Below are 20,937 nucleotides of genomic sequence, written 5' to 3' on the forward strand. Positions count from 1 at the left end.
AATTTTCCTAAATATCAAAATCCTTGAAAATGATATTACAAATAATTTAATATAATTTAATATTACAAATTCGAGAAGTTGAAGCTCGGAAAGACATTTTGGCTGAAGCACAAGAAAACAAAAACAATTTGCATAGAGAGATTGGATGATGAGATGGAAAAGTTGGAAAAGAATAAGAAAAAAGAACTTGGCCAATAAAGCAAAGAATCGAAGAAATACTCAAACAATTACAAGAACAACAAATATAATGATATCAGTAGTTGTTTGCTCATGAAAAAAACACCAACATGCGAAAAGATAAGTAATTTGAATGAACATTTATACAATTTATGATGTGTCAATATACATAAGTGCTTTCCAAAATAATTTGAATAATTTCCAAATATTATTTTGAAAAATCAAATTATTAAAATCAATTTTAAATAAAACAAACAAATATATATTTCAACATTTAAGTAAAAATATTTATATAGTTAATTAAACTTTTTATTTTTTATCATTATCATGGAAACCGTTAATATTTCAATACTTTAAATGGTCGGATATTTAAATTGAATCATTAAATGCTCAACCAAAAAATGCCTTCATAAGATCATTTTTTTATTATGTCAGCAATTGGTATTGATCTTGGTACAACTTATAGTTGTGTCGGTGTCTTCAGGCACGGTCGTGTCGATATTATAGCAAATGATATGGGTAATCGTACAACACCATCTTATGTTGCATTCACCGAAGATGAACGTCTTGTTGGTGATGCTGCAAAGAACCAAGCAGCCATGAATCCAACAAATACAGTATTTGATGCCAAGCGTATGATTGGCCGTAAGTTTAGTGATCCAGTTGTTCAAAAAGATATGCAACATTGGCCATTTAAGGTTGTTCGTGGCGATGCAGATCGTCCAAGGATTCAAGTTCAATGGAAGGGTGAAACCAAACAATTCTATCCAGAAGAAATCTCAGCTATGGTCTTAGGCAAAATGAAGGAAATCGCTGAAAGCCAACTTTCTAACAAAGTTACTGATGCTGTTGTTACAGTTCCAGCCTATTTCAACGATGGTCAACGTCAAGCCACAAAAGATGCAGGCGTTATTGCCGGATTAAATGTTCTTCGTATCATCAACGAACCAACAGCCGCTGCTATTGCATTTGGTCTTAACGAAAAATCTGATAACGAACGTCATGTTCTTATCTTCGATCTTGGCGGCGGTACATTTGATGTTTCGTTACTTGATATTGATGGCGGCATGTTCGAAGTTCGTGCCACAGCAGGCGATACACATCTTGGCGGTGAAGATTTTGATAATCGTATGGTTAATTACTTTGCAGATCGTTTCCAAAAGAAGTTCAAATGTGACTTAAGACAATCACCACGTGCACTCCGTACATTAAGAACAGCATGCGAACGTGCTAAGAGAACATTATCCACAGCCACATCCGCATCAATTGTTTGCGATTCATTATATGAAGGCCACGACTTCATGGATAACATTTCACGTGCAATGTTCGAGAACTTAAATGATGAACTTTTCAGGTCAACAATGAATCCAGTCGCACAAGTATTAAGGGATGCGAACATGTCGAAGTCAGATGTCACAGATATAGTGTTAGTTGGTGGTTCATCGCGTATTCCACGTGTTCAACAATTGTTACAAGACTTCTTCAACGGTAAGCAGCCATGTCGTGGTGTTGATCCGGATGAAGCAGTTGCATATGGTGCAGCAGTTCAAGCAGCAATTATCAAAGGCGATACACATGAAGAAATCAAAGATATCTTATTGTTAGATGTTGCACCACTTTCATTAGGTATCGAAACAGCAGGTGAAATTATGACTGTCTTAATTCCACGTAACACAACAATCCCATGCAAGAAGTCAAATGTCTTCACAACGTTCTCCGATAACCAACCGGCAGTTACAATCAAAGTTTATGAAGGAGAACGTTCACGAACACGCGACAACAACTTGCTTGGTACATTCGATTTAACAGGCATTCCACCAGCACCACGCGGTGTTCCACAGATTGAAGTTACATTCGATGTTAACGCAGATGGTATTATGAATGTTTCTGCACAAGATAAGTCGACAGGTAACGTGAAGAAGATCACGATTAAGAATGAGAAAGGACGTCTTTCACAAGCAGATATCGACAAAATGGTTGCAGACGCAGAGAAGTACAAAGCACAAGATGAAGAAGTGCGTAAGAAAGTGGAAGCGAAGAACGCACTCGAAGGATACTGCTTCGGCGTACGCAACTCATTAAATCAAGAGCAGTTCGCTAACGCATTGTCACAATCAGACAAGGACACAATTAACAAGGAAATCAATGACACACTCGCATGGATCGAGTCTAACCAAGACGCAGACGTCGCAACAATCGAAGCGAAGCAGAAGGAACTCGAAGGCAAACTGATGCCAATTATGCAATCAGCTTATCAACATGCAGCAGGCGGCGCACAAGGCGGAATGCCAGGCGCGAACATGCAAGGAGGAAGTGGAGCATCAGCAAATAGTGGACATTCATCAGGACCACGAGTTGAAGAAGTCGATTAAATGTTATTGAAATGAAATAAATCATAAATTAAATTAAAATATTTTTTCTTGTTTTTTTATAAGAAACAGCGCAATAAATTTATATATATATATAAAGTATTGAAAATTGAGAATGATTATTTTGTAGACATGTCAAAATTGACAAGTTTATTAATGCCGAATTATTTGAACCAGTTTATGTATTTGAAATGTTTGTTTTAGATTTATTGGTTTTAGTCATCAGCTAAAATATATCATTAAGGATTTGGCAATTATGATTTTGCACAAAATATTGTTTTATTTAATAATTAACAGATTTAAATGAAGATTATTATTAATGAACATTTGAGATGTTACTTCAAGATGAAATCTTTTTTTGATTCCGTTCGTTTGCTAATAAAATCAGTATATTTTAAAGATTTTTTGCTTAAAATTTCGGAACTTAGTGATAATTTAATTAATTATTTTTACAAATTTTAAACAAAATTCCAAATTCTGATGTGATCGCGTTTATTTTCTTCTTTTTCAGGTAAGTAACCAACGCGGGGTGTGTAAAACAAATGTATTATAAAGAATATCGATAAGTAAAACAAGCGCCAATTCTTTGGATTGTTGGATATGATAAAAAATAAGTTTAACTGCATGTAAGTAACTTTGTTTACATGTATTGATTTCTTTGTTTTTAGTATCAGGTAAAAAGAAATAAATTATTATCGAAGAAATGAAAAACATGTTGACATCACAATGCAAATTTGAGAATTATTGAAACCACAATTTAAGTATCTTTGATATACATATTGACCTTGAAATGCAAGTCCAAGAATAAAAGAATAGTAACAAACAAAATAATGGAGCTGGAAATTATTGAGTCAAGTTGATTTTTGCCTTTTAGATTTGAACCACTTAACTAACTTCATGATAAATAAATATTATTAATCCAGAAATAATCGTTTATGCTACTAAATTTATGAGTACTAGGTCTCTTTCTTTCTCAATTTCCTTTGGTATCGAAGTCTTCGATATTATAACAAACTTGCTAAAAATAATTAAAGCTATAAGTAGTGCTCCAATAGTTACCACGTTGAGAATTAAATTAGCTTTGCATGTCATTATTCCAGATGTTTTTGTGAAATTTGATGAATTTTTATCTTGATAGATTTTATATATTTGTCTGTTTTTGTTTTTTGACAAAATGTGTTCTCTGAAATTTTGTTGATATCTTTGGATTTAATTTTGTTTTGTACCTTGTAGAAATCAGATAATGAAAAATGTAAACTGCTCAAAACCTTTCGAAATAAATTTCGAGAGGACGATACATATCGTTTATTTATAATCAAGGAATTAAAAAAGTTACATTTTAATGACTGAAAGCACACAAACACTTGAATTAGAAAATGAGGCAAATAATGCATCAATCAAAAGCCAATCTATATATATGCAAAAGTTGATTTTTTTAGAACAGGTTATATTTAATCTCACAGAAAAAAACTTTGAAATTTCTGTCGCAAAAACAATGAATTTTTTTGACAAAGATATTCCTTTCACATTTAATTATTGTATAATTGTTTTAATTTATTTAGCATTTTCATCTCAAAGAGAATCAATCCAAACATATTTCAATTTTTTACAAGAAATTCAAACACAAGAAGAAGCAATTCTTCACAATAATCCAAAAATTATTGAAATTTTTACTAATTATATATCAGAATTTAATACACAAGAGACATATTATATCATTGAAAAAATGATTGAAAACGAATTAATTAATATAAATATTACCAAAAACTTTAATACCAATTATTTTGCACATTATAAAACAGAAGAAGAAAACAAGAAAAACGATTCTAAAGATTCATTCAATGAAGAATTTAAAAATAATTATGAAAAATTATCAAAGAATGATTGGGAACTTCATAAGCAATTAGTTAAAGAAGGAGTTAATCCGAATGAAATATCAAAAATCATTCGAAATGATGATATAGAGAAACTTCAAGAAATATCAACACAAGAAGATTTCGATTTTAATCAAATCATTAAACCATCACTTTATGCACGATATTCATTTATTAACAAAGAAAATGTTACATTAATTGATTTTGCTGCATTTTTTGGAGCAATTCAATGTTTTAAATATTTATTATTGAACAACGCAAAAGTTGAAAATACAGGTAAATATGCAATTGCAGGTGGAAATCTTGAAATTATTTATTTATGTGAACAAAATCATTCGACATTTGACGATGTTTATGAAATAGCAATTAAATTTCATCGAAATGACATCTTTAAATATATTTATGAAAACAAAATCGAAAAACTAGATCAAAACAATCAACAACATTTATTAACATATGTAATTACAAACAAAATTCCATTTAAAAACTTTGGATATTATATAAGTAACACACAAACATTAACTGATATTAAATTCCAAGAACAAATTTATCAATGTATTAATATTGGTAATTATGAAATTCTTTCATTTTTAGAAGAAGAAATCAAATTCGATGAATATATAATTAATGTAACAGCAAAAACAGGTAATTTATATCTTGTCGAATATTTTCTTGAACATAATCAAATTCCGAAAAACATTTTAGTTTTTGCATTAGAATTGAACTTGTTCAGTATTATTAAACAAGAAGGGATTGATATTAATGCTAAAAATATTAATTTGTTTGTATTAAAATATGTTTTAATGTTTTGATATTTTAAAATAATATTTGGAATTTTATTAAATTATTTAGAACATCTTTAATGATAGCAACTATAAAAGGTTATATAGGAATTGTTCAATTTCTTATAGAACAAGAAGGAATTAACTTAAACTTAAAGATATTCGTATGCATTACACAAAATCGATATTAAAAATTTTGGGTTTTAAAAAATAATTTGGAATTTAATTATTAAATTTGATACCGCACTTTTATTGGCTTCGCAATATGATCAAACTGAAATATTTAAAATACTTCTTAAGAAAGAAGAAAACATTAATAACGTCAACATTGTTTTTGTTTATTTTATGTTAGTTACAATAAATTGATATTTTAAATATGTATTAGGTAATTATTTTCAATATTTAAATCAATTTTATATTTTGAAACCGAAAAAAATCACATCTAAATGGTTAAATTACTTCTTGAGCAAGAAAAAATTGATATTAATGTTAAAGATGTTTATTTGTTTTATTTAATATATATTTCAACAATTTACAATTTAAAAACAATATTTGGAATTTAATTAAATTATTTAAAACGCCACTTATTATAGCAGTTTCAAATAGATATTTTGAAATGGTTAAGTTACTTCTTGAACAAAAAGGAATTGATGTTAATGCTATAGATATTTAATCATTATTTACAAAATTTTAATATTTCCAAATAATATTTGGAAATTATTTAAATTATTTCAAACAGCACTTATTTTAGCATCTGAAAATGGTCATACAGAAATAGTTAAATTACTTCATGAACAAAAAGGAATTGATATTAATGCTAAAGATATTTATTTGTTTTATTTAAAATTTATTTTAATAATTTAATATTTCAAAATAATATTTGGAAATTATTTAAATTATTTTGGACAGCACTTATGAAAGCATCTAGAAATGGTTATACAGAAATAGTTAAATTACTTCTTGAACAAAAAGGAATTGATATTAATGCTAAAGATATTTATTTGTTTTATTTGGTATTTATTTTAATAATTTAATATTTCAAAATAATGATTGGAAATTATTTAAATTATCTGAAACAGCACTTATTTGGGCATCTTTAAATGGCCACAAAGAAATAGTTGATTTATTAAATTCTCAAACCGAATAATTCTAGAAATGATTTACACATAAATTATCTTTATAAAACGTTTACATATCTAAAAAATAAATTTTCTATCACAATTTGAATTCAATGCAAATAATAAATGTATTATTTTTTTGCAAAACTGTATTTCCTTCGTATCGTTCACTGATGGACTCATTCTGAAGTTTATCAAAAACACAATTTTGGGTTTTTATGAAGCACTCTGTGCTATAGAAAGAGATATAACTTGGCGATTTGCCATTGGAACCTGAAAAGAAGCAATCTCCAACATGTGGTCTGTTCATCCAGTGAAAGTAATTCTAATCCTTCAGAGCCAGACGTATTATTATTAAATTGCTAGTGACGATATTGGTACTAAGGCAAGTTTTTAGATCAGTACAAATCTGCATCAAATTAGGAGCATAAGTATTTTTGGTTATAACAAATTTCATTATTGGTACTGCGAACTCGACATACACTAGCAGTTTAAGCTTTGGTTCCATAATAAGTTATGTTTGCATAAGAAATACTTGAAGTGTATGATGTTTCTTTTAGTGATCCTGAAAATATTGCTCCAAATCTTTCAGCAAAACTCCCAGTGATCGAAGAGTACTAAAGAGAAAAAGGTTGTGAAAACTTGTAATAAAGAGATCCACCTTAGAGAGTTGAATAGTTTGTGAAAATACAAATATGGATTGTTATGTTTGCGGAAATTTGACCAACAATTTCTACTTTTCATTGCTTCTTCAATTTTTTGTAAATCAAAAATGTTAACTGAGAACAGAAGTAAATTAAATATCCTTCCTGTTTTAACTTTCCGATGAAAGAATCGAATTTTTTTGATTGTGTTATTTTAGAGGTACTCAAAATGGTAAAATAAACATATTCTGATGAATTTTTTGATTTTTATTAAGTCCTTATCATTACTTAAGTAAAAATCTGTCTTCAAATTGAGAAAAAAATTACAGATCGAAATGGAAATTTCGAAACCGATTTTTTCAAAATATATATTTTTTAAGACCAATCTTAATTATTTTTGATGTATATGATTTTTTTATCGGTGGTAGTTCTTTAAATCTTAATAATGTTTTTTTCATTCAATTTTCTTCATTTTATTATCACTTTATTTAAATCGGATCTAAAAAGTTCTGTGCAGTTGTGGTGGTCTTTTTTTTTCTAATTATAATATTAAAATAAAGTAAATATTAAAATATAAATATTATATTTTTTAATTTTAATGATTTATCAAGATATTTATATTTCGATGGTCAAAAAGTGCACAAAAATTGGTTTGTCTGTATGACCATTTGAAGATGCTAAAATAAGTGCTGTATCAAACAATTTAAATAATTTCAAAAATTATTTTGAAATATCAAATTATTAAAATAAATTTCAAATAAAACAAATAAATATCTTTAGCATTAATATCAATTCCTTCTTGTTCAAGAAGTAATTTAATTATTTCTGTATGACCATATTTACATACTATCATAAGTGCTGTACCAAATAATATAAATAATATCCAAATATTACCTCGAAACACAAAATTATTAAACCAAATATAAAATAAAACATATAAATATCTTTAACATTAATATCAATTCCTTCTTGTTCAAGAAGTAATTTAACTATTTCTGTATGACCTTCTGAAGATGCTCTAATAAGTGCTGTCCAAAATAATTTAAATAATTTCCAAATATTATTTTGAAATATAAAATTATTATAATAAATATAAAACAAAACAAATAAATATCTTTAGCATTAATATCAAATCCTTTTTGTTCAAGAAGTATTTTAACTATATCTGTATGTCCATTTCTAGATGCTTTCATAAGTGCTGTATAAAATATTTCTGAATTAAATGATATAAATAATTTCCAATTAGTATTTTGAAATATAAAATTATTTATATGAATTTCAAATTAAATAAATGAATAACCCTTAACATTTAAAACAATTTCTTTTTGTGTGAGAAATAACTTAAAAATTTCTAAGTTGCCATAAATAGAAGCGAAAATTAATGCCGTTCTAAGTAATTAGAATAAATTCCTTACATGAAGTTTAAATTCTAAAACATTGTAATGAAGATCAGATTGAATAAATAAATATCAGTATCATTAATATCAATCCCATTTTGTTTAAGAAGTAATTTAACTATTTCTATACTCCCATATATAGTTGCATACATAAGTGCTGTTTCGAAAAATTTAAATAATTTCCAAATGTTCATTTGGAATATTAAATCATTTAAATAAACATCAAACAAAACAGATGAATATTTTGAGAATTAATATCAATTCCTTTTTGCTCATGAAGTAACTGAACTATTTCTATATTACTATCAAAAGATGCTTTTATAAGTGCTGTATTAAATAATATAAATAACTTCCAAATATTATTATCACTGAAAATATTTTTTATATAAATTATTAGGAATCAATATTCTGATGGTGAAAAAAGCAGATAGGGAAAGAGCTTTCAATTATTTTTAAACTGTTTTGTTTTCTATTATATTTTTTCTTGTTTTTTCCTTATATTTGAAATTTGTATGAATAGCTTGTAATTTTTTGTTTTTGTATTTTTATCATAATCTGATGTTTCTTATACTATCTAAATATAAATGTTCTAAAATACATCTTTATTTTAATTTGTATATAATAAAAATTTTATTGCAATAAAAGCAAAATCAAATGATTCAAATGCACTAACATAAATAATCACCACACAAACGCATAAAAAATTCATTTTCTAAAACAAAACAACAACACATTAACAAAAAGTGTCATTTTGATGCGCTAATTAAAAATCAAAATTTTTGTAAATTTTTTAGATATCATCGAACATAAAATCATTTCCACAAGTAAAAACTATGGAATCCTGTTGATCCAGCAAATTTGCAATGTCATCTGGGTTAAAACATTCAAAATCAGATGTGTAATTCAGATCAGTTTCATTTCTTCTCAGGAATCCATTCTGGTGTATATCTTTTTTCCAACACGTCATTCCAATTCAACGAAGAAAAGAACGGATGTCTCTTGATCTCTTCCACATCTTCTTCAGATGCTCCTAATCTTGTTGCAGGATTTTTATCCAACAATTTCGTAATCAAATCTTTTGCAACTTCCGAAACATATACAGGAAATGAAACATGTTCTTTCAATATCATTTGATACATTTTTGGTGTATTCTCATCATAGAATGGCGGAAGACCCTTAAGCATCTCATAGACTAAAGTTCCATAACTCCACCAATCAACTGAACGTGTGCATTTCTGTTGCTGTAACTTTTCGGGCGCAATGTATTCCGGTGAATACCAACAACAAAATGTCACAGAACTAAAACAAGTGATCTTAAGATGTCCGTCTTTGTCAACTAGGATATTTTCGGGACATAATTCAAGATATATGAATCCTAATTTGTGGAGATAACCTAAGCCAAGTAAAATTTCGGCCGCATATAATACGGTACGTTGCTCACTGAAACGGACTTCGTCTCTTAGATGGGAAAACAATTCTTTGCCTGGTACATATTCTAATATCATATAAATTTTTCTCGGAGTTTGAATTGTATGATGCAATGCCACTAAAAACGGATGCCGCGCCTTGAGTAACACATTGCGCTCTGTCATTGTTTGTTCGATTTGTTCTGTTTCGAGTAATATTTGTGAATTACTTTCATCGCATATAATTGGACATCGCGTTTACATAGAACAAGTCGTACTACATATTTGCCTCTTCCAAGGACTCGAACAAGATCAAATCGTCAAGACAGATTCCATCCGCTTGAAATCTCTGTCCTCTCTTTTCTTTTTTGTTTTCGATTCCTTTTTGGGATTCTTTGCACGCTTCGACCCAGGATTGGCACTCCGCCTGACTTGGGGCTAATAGCATAAAGTACGTGATCCTGGTATAACAACTTTAAACGCGGGCTGCTCCTTGAATGCATTCTGGAGCAAGTTCGATTGAGGACTCGTGTTTTAATTCGATATATACTTTTTCTTTCTTTCATGACTCCGTGGAGTCTTATGATATTTGAATAAAATTAATAAAAAACAGTAAACAAATTATTTCTGAGGTTAATAATTTCTTCTGTAAACAAGTATTGAGTACTTTATCTCAAAAGTGCGATATAAAACATTTTATAAATTTCACAAAGACGATTATGGATTGTTTATTTCAATTTTTTTATGAAACACAAAATACTTTCACAAAATTTAAATGTACTCACTGATGTAAGAAACTTTTTCTAAAAAGAAATAATAAATAATGGATCAATCAAATTTGGATTCATCATCTCTAACATTAGATGATGTAATTGATTTTATTCCTCCCCCTCCTGAAGGTGTTGATCAAGAAACAGCAAAATCCATTATAAATTATCGGAAAACAATTTTTAACTTTCGAATTAAAAAAGTAAATACAAATATTATAGATTTTCTTAAAATATGGCCAAGAGGAAGTCCAGTTGATTTTTTTATTGCACTAGAATTCTGTAAAGATGATGTCCAAATTATGAAAGAAAAATTAAAAGATCAAACTTTTATTAAAACTATTATTGAAGAATCAAGTAAAAGGTGCTTTAAAGGGAAGCCAAGTGCTGAGTATGGGATTGCAAATAAATATCTTTTTGAAATAAATGAAGATAAATTATTTGAAGATGAAAAACAAACCATAAAGAAAGAATGGAGACGCTCCGAAGTTGTTCAATTCAAGCGATTGTATTTAGAGTATGGAAAAGATTTTCAATCGATATCTCATTATCTTAAAACAAAATCTGTAAACCAATGTAGATATATGTATACTAAATTAAGTAAAAACGGACGGCTTCCGAATATGGACGAAAGTTCAGATCAAGAATATATTGATGATGAATTTTCGATAAATTCATTATCATTTGTTTTTAATGGAGCAACCTTTAAAGTAGGTGAAAAACAGACAAAACTCCAGAAATATATATTCCTGAATCCAATTCCAGGACACATTGATCAAATAACAATGCAACCAATGCAAATTCCAACCATTTCTAAAGATGGGTATGTACTTGATTATAGTACCTGGTTGAAACTTTTGACTCAGAAAAAGGTAAATCCATTTACACAAAATCATATAAAATCAAAAAGAGAATTAGTTATATTAACAACAGATAACTTTCCTTATTATAAGGATAGGATTGTGAACTTGGAAGAAACTAATCCTAACAAATGATACCTAAAATAAATTTTATTTTTTTTTTTTTTAATTTTTGTCAAAAATAAAAACTCACAATTTATGTTGACATGAAATAAATTTTAGGCAAAATCCAATGTCTGTGGTCTCTGCTGGGGCTCCAGGAGGATCAAGACTTGGCAGAGAAGGTGACCCAAGCATACCACTTCCAATTGATATTGAAACAAATGGAATTATTTGCATTGGTGTAGGTTGGAAACATAATATTGTTGTATATGAAGATGGACATGCAATAGGATGGGGGAGTAATGAAGATGATCAACTAGGCATTTCATGTCGAGAAACGCTTACACCCAAACCTTTACGAGTTTTTGAAAATTATCATTTAACATGGGTACATTGCGGGGATAAAATTACTGTTGTACTAACCGAACCAGGTGATGCATATGTTATAGGTTCCACTTATGGTCGTACTCCAGTTCATTTAAACATCCCCACAGCAGTAATTTATTGTACTTGTGGAGTTGGCACAGTTTATGTAATAGATGTTAATGGCGATATTTATTCATGTTCAAGTTCCACAGGGAACTGTATTTTATATCATCTTCCCGAACCCGTTTGTGATATTGCTGCCGGTAGTGCATTTTGTATTGCATTAACAATATCTGGGAAAGCATATGCACGTGGACGTGATGCTGCCTGTGGATGTTCTAACGCACGTACTACAGATGGATTTATCCCAATCACATCCCTTTCAGGAATTACAATCTCACGAGTATTTTCATATTGCTCACACTCCATAGTATTAACCCGAGACGGCCGTATCTTTGTTTGCGGCTCCAACAATGACGGCCGAATCGGACTTAACACTCAACAACAGCAAACTTCATTTCAGCAACTTCACTTTTTTGATGGGATGAACGTTAACGAAATTGACTGCGGTGATGCGCACAGTGTTTTCATCACCGAAAGCGGCGAAATCTATGGCTGTGGCGCGAGTGATGATGGCCGAACATTTGCAGGGAAACAGAAATCGTTTCCGACACCCACAAAATCGAACATAAATGGAAAAGCAGTTTTTGTTCGTTGTGGTTGTTTTCATACTGTTGTGTTATTAAATGTTCGGAGGCCTATTCATCCAGGGCTTTTATACTTCGGGATGTTAATAGGTAATATTCGGAAGCCGAAACTGATTAAAATTACATCGAGTTTAATCATTGATGTAGCTATAGGTTCGATTTCTTCAATGGGTTTTCTCCCCGGTGATGTTGTCTTTAATGGTAATGACGTTGGAGTTGTTGTGGGTATAAAAGGAGATAAAATATGTTTAAGAATTAATGAGAATTTGGCTCTGTATAAAAAGAATTCGTTGACGTTCATGTCTAGAAATAATTGCGTGAAAAAGGAAGAAATGGCGAATTCTGGTACAAAAATGATACTCGACGCTAACCCAAAGATTTGTTTGGCATTTGGCATTCATCCGGATGATGTTGTTTTCCATTCAAAACTTTTGAGAGGAACCGTCGGCGGTTATGCCAATGGGACCGTTTGGTTTAAATTTGACAGTCTTAACGGTCGAATATGTAGGTGCAAAGGTAATTCTCTGCAAGAAATACATTCGGCTATCAAAATTATAGAATCAAAGAGAACTATAAATTATGTTAAATGTGATGATGAAGTGGAATATCCAATTGAGCCACTTGATCATTTTAATATTTGTACAGACCAAATTTTTGGAATTGTTATTGGACAAATCGGTAATATGTATTGCGTATCTGATTTGTTTTCTGGTAATTACTCATTAATTCCAAAAAAGAAAACTCACAAAATCCAAGAATTTAATTTGTTTAAACAATTTGATGTTGTTCAAACACCAAACGGATGCGGAGCTATCATTGCTTGTAATGACCAAAACGTTCTTATGTTGACAGATGAAAATCTTTTAAATAATCATCCACCGACAATTGAACACGATCTTAAACTAATTTATCGTGCCTTTGGCGATGGCTATGTTGAATATAATGGCCAACAAATCTTTGTTGGAATTTCAAGATTTGATCCATCTGGACCAATTCCGGGAGATATTTATTCCACGAAAATTGGCTTTGTTCGAATTTTAGGATCTTTAAATGAGAAAATTATGTGCTGTACGAACCTTGAGATATCTAATTTCGATGTTGAACTTATTGAGTTTGAAAGCTTAACTTCCGAATGTTTTGTTCGTGTTAGCCGCAGAATGTTGCAATGTAAGCAAAAATATTCATTAGCAACAGGCGGAAGCGTTGAGGTATCAATTGACATTGGAAGTTTTGCGAGAATGAAATTTTGTGCTTGTGATGAATTCGAACTTTGTGGCGTTAAATATATTGTGTTCGGATGTAAAGATGAATATTTATGGGTTTTGAAGGAAAACTGTAAAGGATTAATGTTTATAGAGGGAGAATGTGACGCATTCCCTATGTGCGAGGCTAAATTGGTGTCAAGGCCAACGAAACATTACGAAAAGTTCTTTAAATAAATGTTTGTATTCATAAAAATATATCATGCGAAAAAATATAAGAAATTGTGCTCTTCAAAATATGTTTCAAGTGCATAAATTTTTGGGTTTTGTGATTAAGGAGGCATTTTAGAAAAATATATCAAAAATGGATATGACTTTATTGCTGGTCACGATTCAATCACATTAGAATTCCTTGAAGATGGTGAACCAATAGGCTTAACAAATGTATTCATTTTAATGGAGAAACTTCACCAGAAATCCAAAATGATGCATTTGTTAATATAAAAGCGACAAGAGTTATGACGATAGAAACATATCAAAATGAAACATTTGGAAATATGGAAATTTCTAAGGGAACAACACTTGACGAATGTCTCCCGCCAACACTCACATTCACTAATTCCTATACATTTACTGAATCGGATTCACTAACTGCATCAGTTGCTTATTCATCTGATGTAACTTTATCTTTAACACATTAGTTCACTTTAACTCATTCATTATCTGTTATATATCGACAAATGTCATTTATTACGATTACACTGTTATATATTATTCGTCTTATTACAGTTATTATTCTGACTTTTATACATTAGTTGTCACTGATGTTACACCAAAAGATAATTCGATATCAAATGAATTGTTAATTGGTATTATATGCGGCGCTATTGTGATAGTTTTGATAATTGTCGGAATCGTAATATTTATGATTAAATATCAAAATAAGAAGCGAAAACAAAATGAAGAAGAAATGAATATTTCAGATGAAAATAATAATAAAATTAATGAAATAGATAATACATTTTCGGTTGGGATTAATAATTCAAATATTGAAGAAGATCCATTTGCAGACGATTTCAAAGAAGAAAAATTTATCAGTCAGATATAAATAAAATATTTTAAGAACAAAATATTTTAATTTGTTTATTAATTTAATAAATACGAACATTTTTGTTATTTAGCAAATTTTATGTTTCTTCTATTATAGTAAATCCAATTTATCCAAATCATAAACAGTAAAAGTAAATGATAAATTATATTAAAGAAAAAATTGGAAATTTAGAGATATTATGGTAAAAATACACTATTTTTTTAAAAATCAAAAGAAAGATATTCCAATTTCAAATAAGTGTTCGTCTTTAGTAGTTCTGCTTTTTTTAGTATAGACCATGGTCAGCTGGATGTATGAAAGCTTACAATTTTAATTGAAAAATGAAAGAAGAAAGTTGTATGCATCCACCACCACTTCAAAAATTTGTTTTAACTATAATTGTTCACACCATTTTATTATACCTTTTTCCTTATACATATCCACACATTGTCATAGCATCCTTTTGTCGGAATGAATTGACATAATTTATTTTCAGACAAAAAATTGATGTAATTAATGGCTAACTAAATTTGTTTGAATTATGTATACATGTATATGTATGCAAAAAAAGTCGAATGATTTTACAACAATGATTTTGTTGTAAGGGGGAAATGTAATTGAAATTTCTCTTTATTTCACTTTAAACAATTTCTTTTTATTTCAAATTATGTAACCAAACAACTTCAAAGCTCATTAAAATATGTTACGTGTTTTAAAAATTCTTTAACTTTTTATATTTGTTTATTCAATAAGTTTTTTAGAATGATATCAATTCTTTACCAAAATGGAAAGAATTCCATTTGATCATTTGCTTTATCTGTTATATCATCTTGGATTCTTTCTTTTTTACGAAACATTTCAATTATTTCGGTATAATCATTTTCTTTTGCGAACATGTATGCTGTAAAAAATACTTTATATAATTTTCAAAGATGATATTAAATTAAAAAAAATTTGAATAAACATTAAGCTTTATTAACAACCATCTTTAGCATTTATATCAATTCCTTCTTGTTCAAGTAATATCTTTACTATTTCTATGTGACCATTTTCAGAAGCAAACATAAGAGCGGTTTTAAATATATATAATATTTTCCAAATATTTTTTTGATATATGAAATTGTTAAAACAAATATTAAAATAAATACATAATCATTTTTGGTATTTATATCAACACCTTTTTGTGGAAGAAGTAATTTAACTATTTCAGTATGTCCACTTTGAGATGCTAATATAAGAGGTGTATTAAATAACAAAAATAATTTCCATAAAAAAATTTAAAACATCAAATTATTTGTGAGAATGTTTTATAAAATTAATAAATACTTTGAGTATTAATATCAATTTCTTCTTGTTTAAATAATATTTTGATTATTTTCTTGAAACCATTATTATAATTTGCATACATAAATGCGTTCCAAAGTAATTTGAATTAGTTCCAAATATTATTTTAAATTATCAAATAAATGAAATGTTTATTTTCTATATTGAATAAATATTTTTAATATTGATATCAATTCCTTTTTGCTCGATTAGTAATTTAAATAATTCGATATTTCCTCTTTGAGAGGCTGTAATAAGTGCTGTATTAAATATTTTAAATATTTTCCAAATATTATTTTGAAATATAAAATTATCTAAATAAATATTAAATAAAATAAATAAATACTTTTAGCATTAATATCAATTCCTTCTTGTTCAAGAAGTAATTTAACGATTTCTATATAGAGTAGCGGGAAAAACCACTTTAAATCAGGAAAAAACCCTTTAAATCGAATAACTATATTTAGCATCAAGACTAGCAAACAGCTATCCTTTCTAGCTTATTGCTTGCTACAAACAATATTTTTGATTTTTTAGAATAAAGATAATGAATTGATTGTATGCAATTAATAAAATACTCAATAGTAATTGTCTAAATTGATCTTTTTTGTTCCTTAGTAAAACAGGGAACCTAGATGGGTCCCTCGGGTAACCGATAGCGGAGGCTAGTGCACTAAAAAGCAGGTTTCTCAATTTTTCCTTATTTTTTGCAACTTTATCATGATAAGATTGTTTTATTAAACGATTTCCCATCTGATAAAAAAACAGAAAGCTTTAGAATCTGTGATCTTATTCTCTTCTCACAAGATTAAAAATTGAATAGACTCATAGGGGATATTCACAATATATTCGTTATGACGATGCATGCTTTTTATTACTTTTTGCTAAATTTACTCCAGTTTTTCATAGAGGGACCCTAAAGGGGTTTTTCCCGGCTTAGAGGTATTTTTCCCGGTACTCTAACCTTCTTCATTAGCTCTAACAAGTGCTGTTTTAAATAATTTGAATAATTTCCAAATATTATATTGAAATATCATTTTATCTAAATAAATATCAAATAAAACAAATAAATATCTTTAGCATTAATATCAATTCCTTCTTGTTCAAGAAGTAATTCAACTATTTCTGTATAACCATTATAAGATGCATTCATAAGTGCTGTTCTAAATAATTAAAATAATTTCCAAATATTGTTTTGAAATCATAAATTATTAAAATAAAATCCAAATAAAATAAATAAATATCTTTAGCATTAATATCAATTCCTTCTTGTTCAAGAAGTAATTTGACTATTTCTATATAACCTTCTTCAGATGCTCTAACAAGTGCTGTTTTAAATAATTTGAATAATTTCCAAATATTATATTGAAATATCATTTTATCTAAATAAATATCATATAAAATAAATAAATATCTTTAGCATTAATATCAATTCCTTCTTGTTCAAGAAGTAATTTAACGTTTTCTATATGACCATTTTCACATGCATACATAAGTGCTGTATTAAATATTTTAAATATTTTCCAAATATTATTTTGAAATATAAAATTATTAAAATAAATATTAAATAAAATAAATAAATACTTTTAGCATTAATATCAATTCCTTCTTGTATTAAAATATATTTAACAAGTTCAATATTTCCTGACTCTAATGAAAATACTAAAATATCTTTCGGAATTTGATTACTTTCAAGAAAATGTTTAATGAGAAATATGTTTCCAATTTTTGTTGATTCATTAATAATGTTTTCGCAAATTAGCATCCCTTCTTTTTGTAAAAATATAAAAATTTCATAATTATGAGATGAAATACACTTCTTTCCAAATTCTTCTAAATTATTAATTTCAGCAATTTCATTCTCATAAAGATATTTAAAAATATCATTTCGATGAAACTTAATTGCTGTTTCATATGCACCTTCAAATGTTGAATGATTTTGTTCACATAAATGAATAATTTCTTTATTTCCACCTGCAACTGCATATTTACCTGTATTTTTTATATCCGAACCATTCATAAGTAAATATTTAAAACATTTAATTGATCCGAAAAATGCTGCATAATCAATTAATGTAACATTTCTTTGATTAACAAATGAATATCTTTCATATATTGATGATTCAATTGCTTGATTAAAATCAAAATCATTTTGTGATGATACTTCTTGAAGTTTTTCTATTTCATCTTTTCGAATTATTTTTGCAATTTCATTCGGATTTTCTCGCTCTTCAATTAATTTCTTATGAAGTTCCCAATCATTCTTTGAAAGTTCTTCAAAGTTTCCCATATTTCGTTTCAAATATTTATTTTTTTCTAGAAATTTTTTGGACATGTAATGTATAAAATATGATTCTTTTCTCATCTGTTTAACTATGTTTGATTCGCATAAATTTTCTTGAATCATTCTCTCAAGAAAATAATTTGATTCTTGAGAATATATATTTAAAATCATTTGTAAAAAAACTTTATGTATTTTTCTTTGAATCTGTTTGTTATCTTCAAATTTTTTTATTTCTTTAATGAAATTCATATAGACTTCTAAATCATTCATACCTGCTACAAATGATGAATAAATTATTTGACTAATAAGTAAGTTAAATGAATACTGATAATTATTATCAAGTATATCAAACACTGAAATAGCTGCTTGAACAACATTTTCTTTATTTAAGGAAAATATTTTTTGTTGAATAAACTGAATTGTTTCCCAATTGTTCATTTTGTTTTATAGTACCGGACAAGCAAACCTAGTGAAAATCTTTTCGCCCTTATCGGCACAGAAAGTTATATTTTAACGGCCCCGATAAACTTATAAGGGGGTTTATGAACATTTAAAATTTGTAAACGTATATAAAATAAACTCATCTCCAAAAATCCGTAACCTCTTTCTACTTTTGAAAGTAATTCGATGGTTTATCCTTACGGATTTTTGGTTAACTTACAATAATCAAAAAGTAGAAAAAATTTATTGAATTACAAAATTTAATGCAAAATGTTTGGGTGCTGTATTAGTGGCTAATATTTTGCATCGGGTGTTGTATCAGGAACTTGTAACGACTTTCAATCTCTGGGGGCGTCCGATTGACGAAAAATTTCGATATTTTGATAAAATCGTCTCCAAATTGTGAATGATATATCATTATCATATGGTTATCAAAAAACGTCCAAGGGTTATCTGCACTCAAATATGTTTGGTATTTTCTGATATTAGTATCGATTGGTAATTTATGACTGGCAACTAGAAATTGTATTGTTTTCCCATTATTGTCTAAACATGCAAGGATTCTCGCCCTAAATGAAAGAACAAGTTTGTTGATAGTACTCATAATAATGAAATCCCAGCATTGAACAAGATATTGTATAACTTCATCTATATTTTTTGGGTTGTGTGCATTAACGAAATGTTTTAATATACCCCACAGGTTTTCTATTGGGAACAGATCACAACTATTTGGTGGCCAATTATTTAACCAAACGCACATCGCATTGAGAAAATCTTTCGTATAATAATAGGTATGAGATGGTGCTCCATCTTGTTGCCATATCCATTGACGTTGGCCAAAAATGTGATCAAGTGTGGTAAATACTGAATGAGTTTATAAAATTTCAACATACTTTTTTGAATTTTCGGTTCCATATATATAAATTAAATCGCTTTTATAATTGACCTCAATAGCTGCAAATGCCATAACTCCTTTTGGAAATTTTTCTTTTAATGCTATAATCTGATCTGAGGTTTCACCGTTTTTCCGCCAAACCCATTTCCCGTCTGACCTTAAACAAAACCGCGATTCGTCGGAATAAATCATTTTGTCGTATCGAAAATTAAGGTCATTTAGTATATCTGTTGAAAAATTTATGCGTTTTGATATTTGTTGTTCACTTAAATTTTGACACACTTTACAAGGTTTCCAGTTATACTTAAGTTTGTGCCTTGCTCTATTCATCGAAGTTGGAGATAAAGGTAAAATCAATGATAATGATCTATCACTAATCGTCGGATCAGCAGACGTAAAAGCATCAACTTGTTGCATCATTGAATCTGTAAGCTTTGTTGGCCTTCCTCTTTGTGCTGGAGAAAAACATTTTTTATTTTGTTTATAGTAATTTGAAGTTTTATTAATTCTTTCATTACTACAATGACAAACATGTGAAATAAATTTGATTGTGTTCCCTTTGTTTTTAATATTTAAAATGTTCCATTCTTTGGATTTCGATGGGTCATATCCTTCGTATTCCATCTAAATGACTTTTGAATTGCTATTTGGTCTTACGGATTTTCGGTAATAAGTTTAGATAAATTTATGTATCCAATTTTATAATAGACTACAAAAATTGAAAATTTAAATTTCACCATTTTGTTAGCAGATAAAAAGTGACAGAAATTTGATTGTAAATATGAAAAAATATTGAAATCTAATTCCATTTTTTTTTCCTGGGACAGAAAATATGTAAAAATTTATATTTATTTTCATTTTTAGTTGTCGTTCCACAATGAGAAAACACAAAATATTTCATTACATTAAAATGTTAATTTATTATTATTATACGTTTTATATTTTTTTTTTTTTCATTTTCTCTTTATTGCTTCCATTATTTTTATGTAAAATGGCCATATTAAACCTAATGCAAGGGATCCCAATGTTACCAACGTCTGCAACACAGCCACGATATGACTCGAAGTGAATTTTGCGATTTTTTGATCAATTCGACTTGTGTATTCGACTGCATCTCTGTTTGAATTATACCA

At 28.3% G+C, this 20,937-nt stretch overlaps 3 protein-coding genes across 3 annotated transcripts; 2 read left to right on the forward strand and 1 right to left on the reverse strand.

The window, feature by feature from the left end:
* Nucleotides 1-605: 605 nt before the first annotated feature.
* On the forward strand, nucleotides 606-2,549 carry GO595_009457 (cytoplasmic heat shock protein 70; the record flags this gene model as incomplete). The annotated part of the gene is made up of 1 exon (XM_067923144.1): nucleotides 606-2,549. The coding sequence occupies one exon, from the start codon at nucleotides 606-608 to the stop codon at nucleotides 2,547-2,549; it is 1,944 nt and encodes a 647-aa protein (XP_067770459.1).
* Nucleotides 2,550-9,275: 6,726 nt separating this feature from the next.
* On the reverse strand, nucleotides 9,276-9,866 carry GO595_009458 (AGC family protein kinase; the record flags this gene model as incomplete). The annotated part of the gene is made up of 1 exon (XM_067923146.1): nucleotides 9,276-9,866. The coding sequence occupies one exon, from the start codon at nucleotides 9,864-9,866 to the stop codon at nucleotides 9,276-9,278; it is 591 nt and encodes a 196-aa protein (XP_067770460.1).
* Nucleotides 9,867-11,626: 1,760 nt separating this feature from the next.
* Nucleotides 11,627-14,008, forward strand: GO595_009459 (uncharacterized protein; the record flags this gene model as incomplete). The annotated part of the gene is made up of 1 exon (XM_067923147.1): nucleotides 11,627-14,008. One exon carries the CDS (start codon nucleotides 11,627-11,629, stop codon nucleotides 14,006-14,008), a length of 2,382 nt encoding a protein of 793 aa, XP_067770461.1.
* Nucleotides 14,009-20,937: the final 6,929 nt, after the last annotated feature.

Source organism: Histomonas meleagridis (genome assembly GCF_020186115.1).
Source record: "Histomonas meleagridis strain 2922-C6/04-10x chromosome Unknown contig_9, whole genome shotgun sequence".
NCBI lineage: Eukaryota > Parabasalia > Tritrichomonadida > Dientamoebidae > Histomonas > Histomonas meleagridis.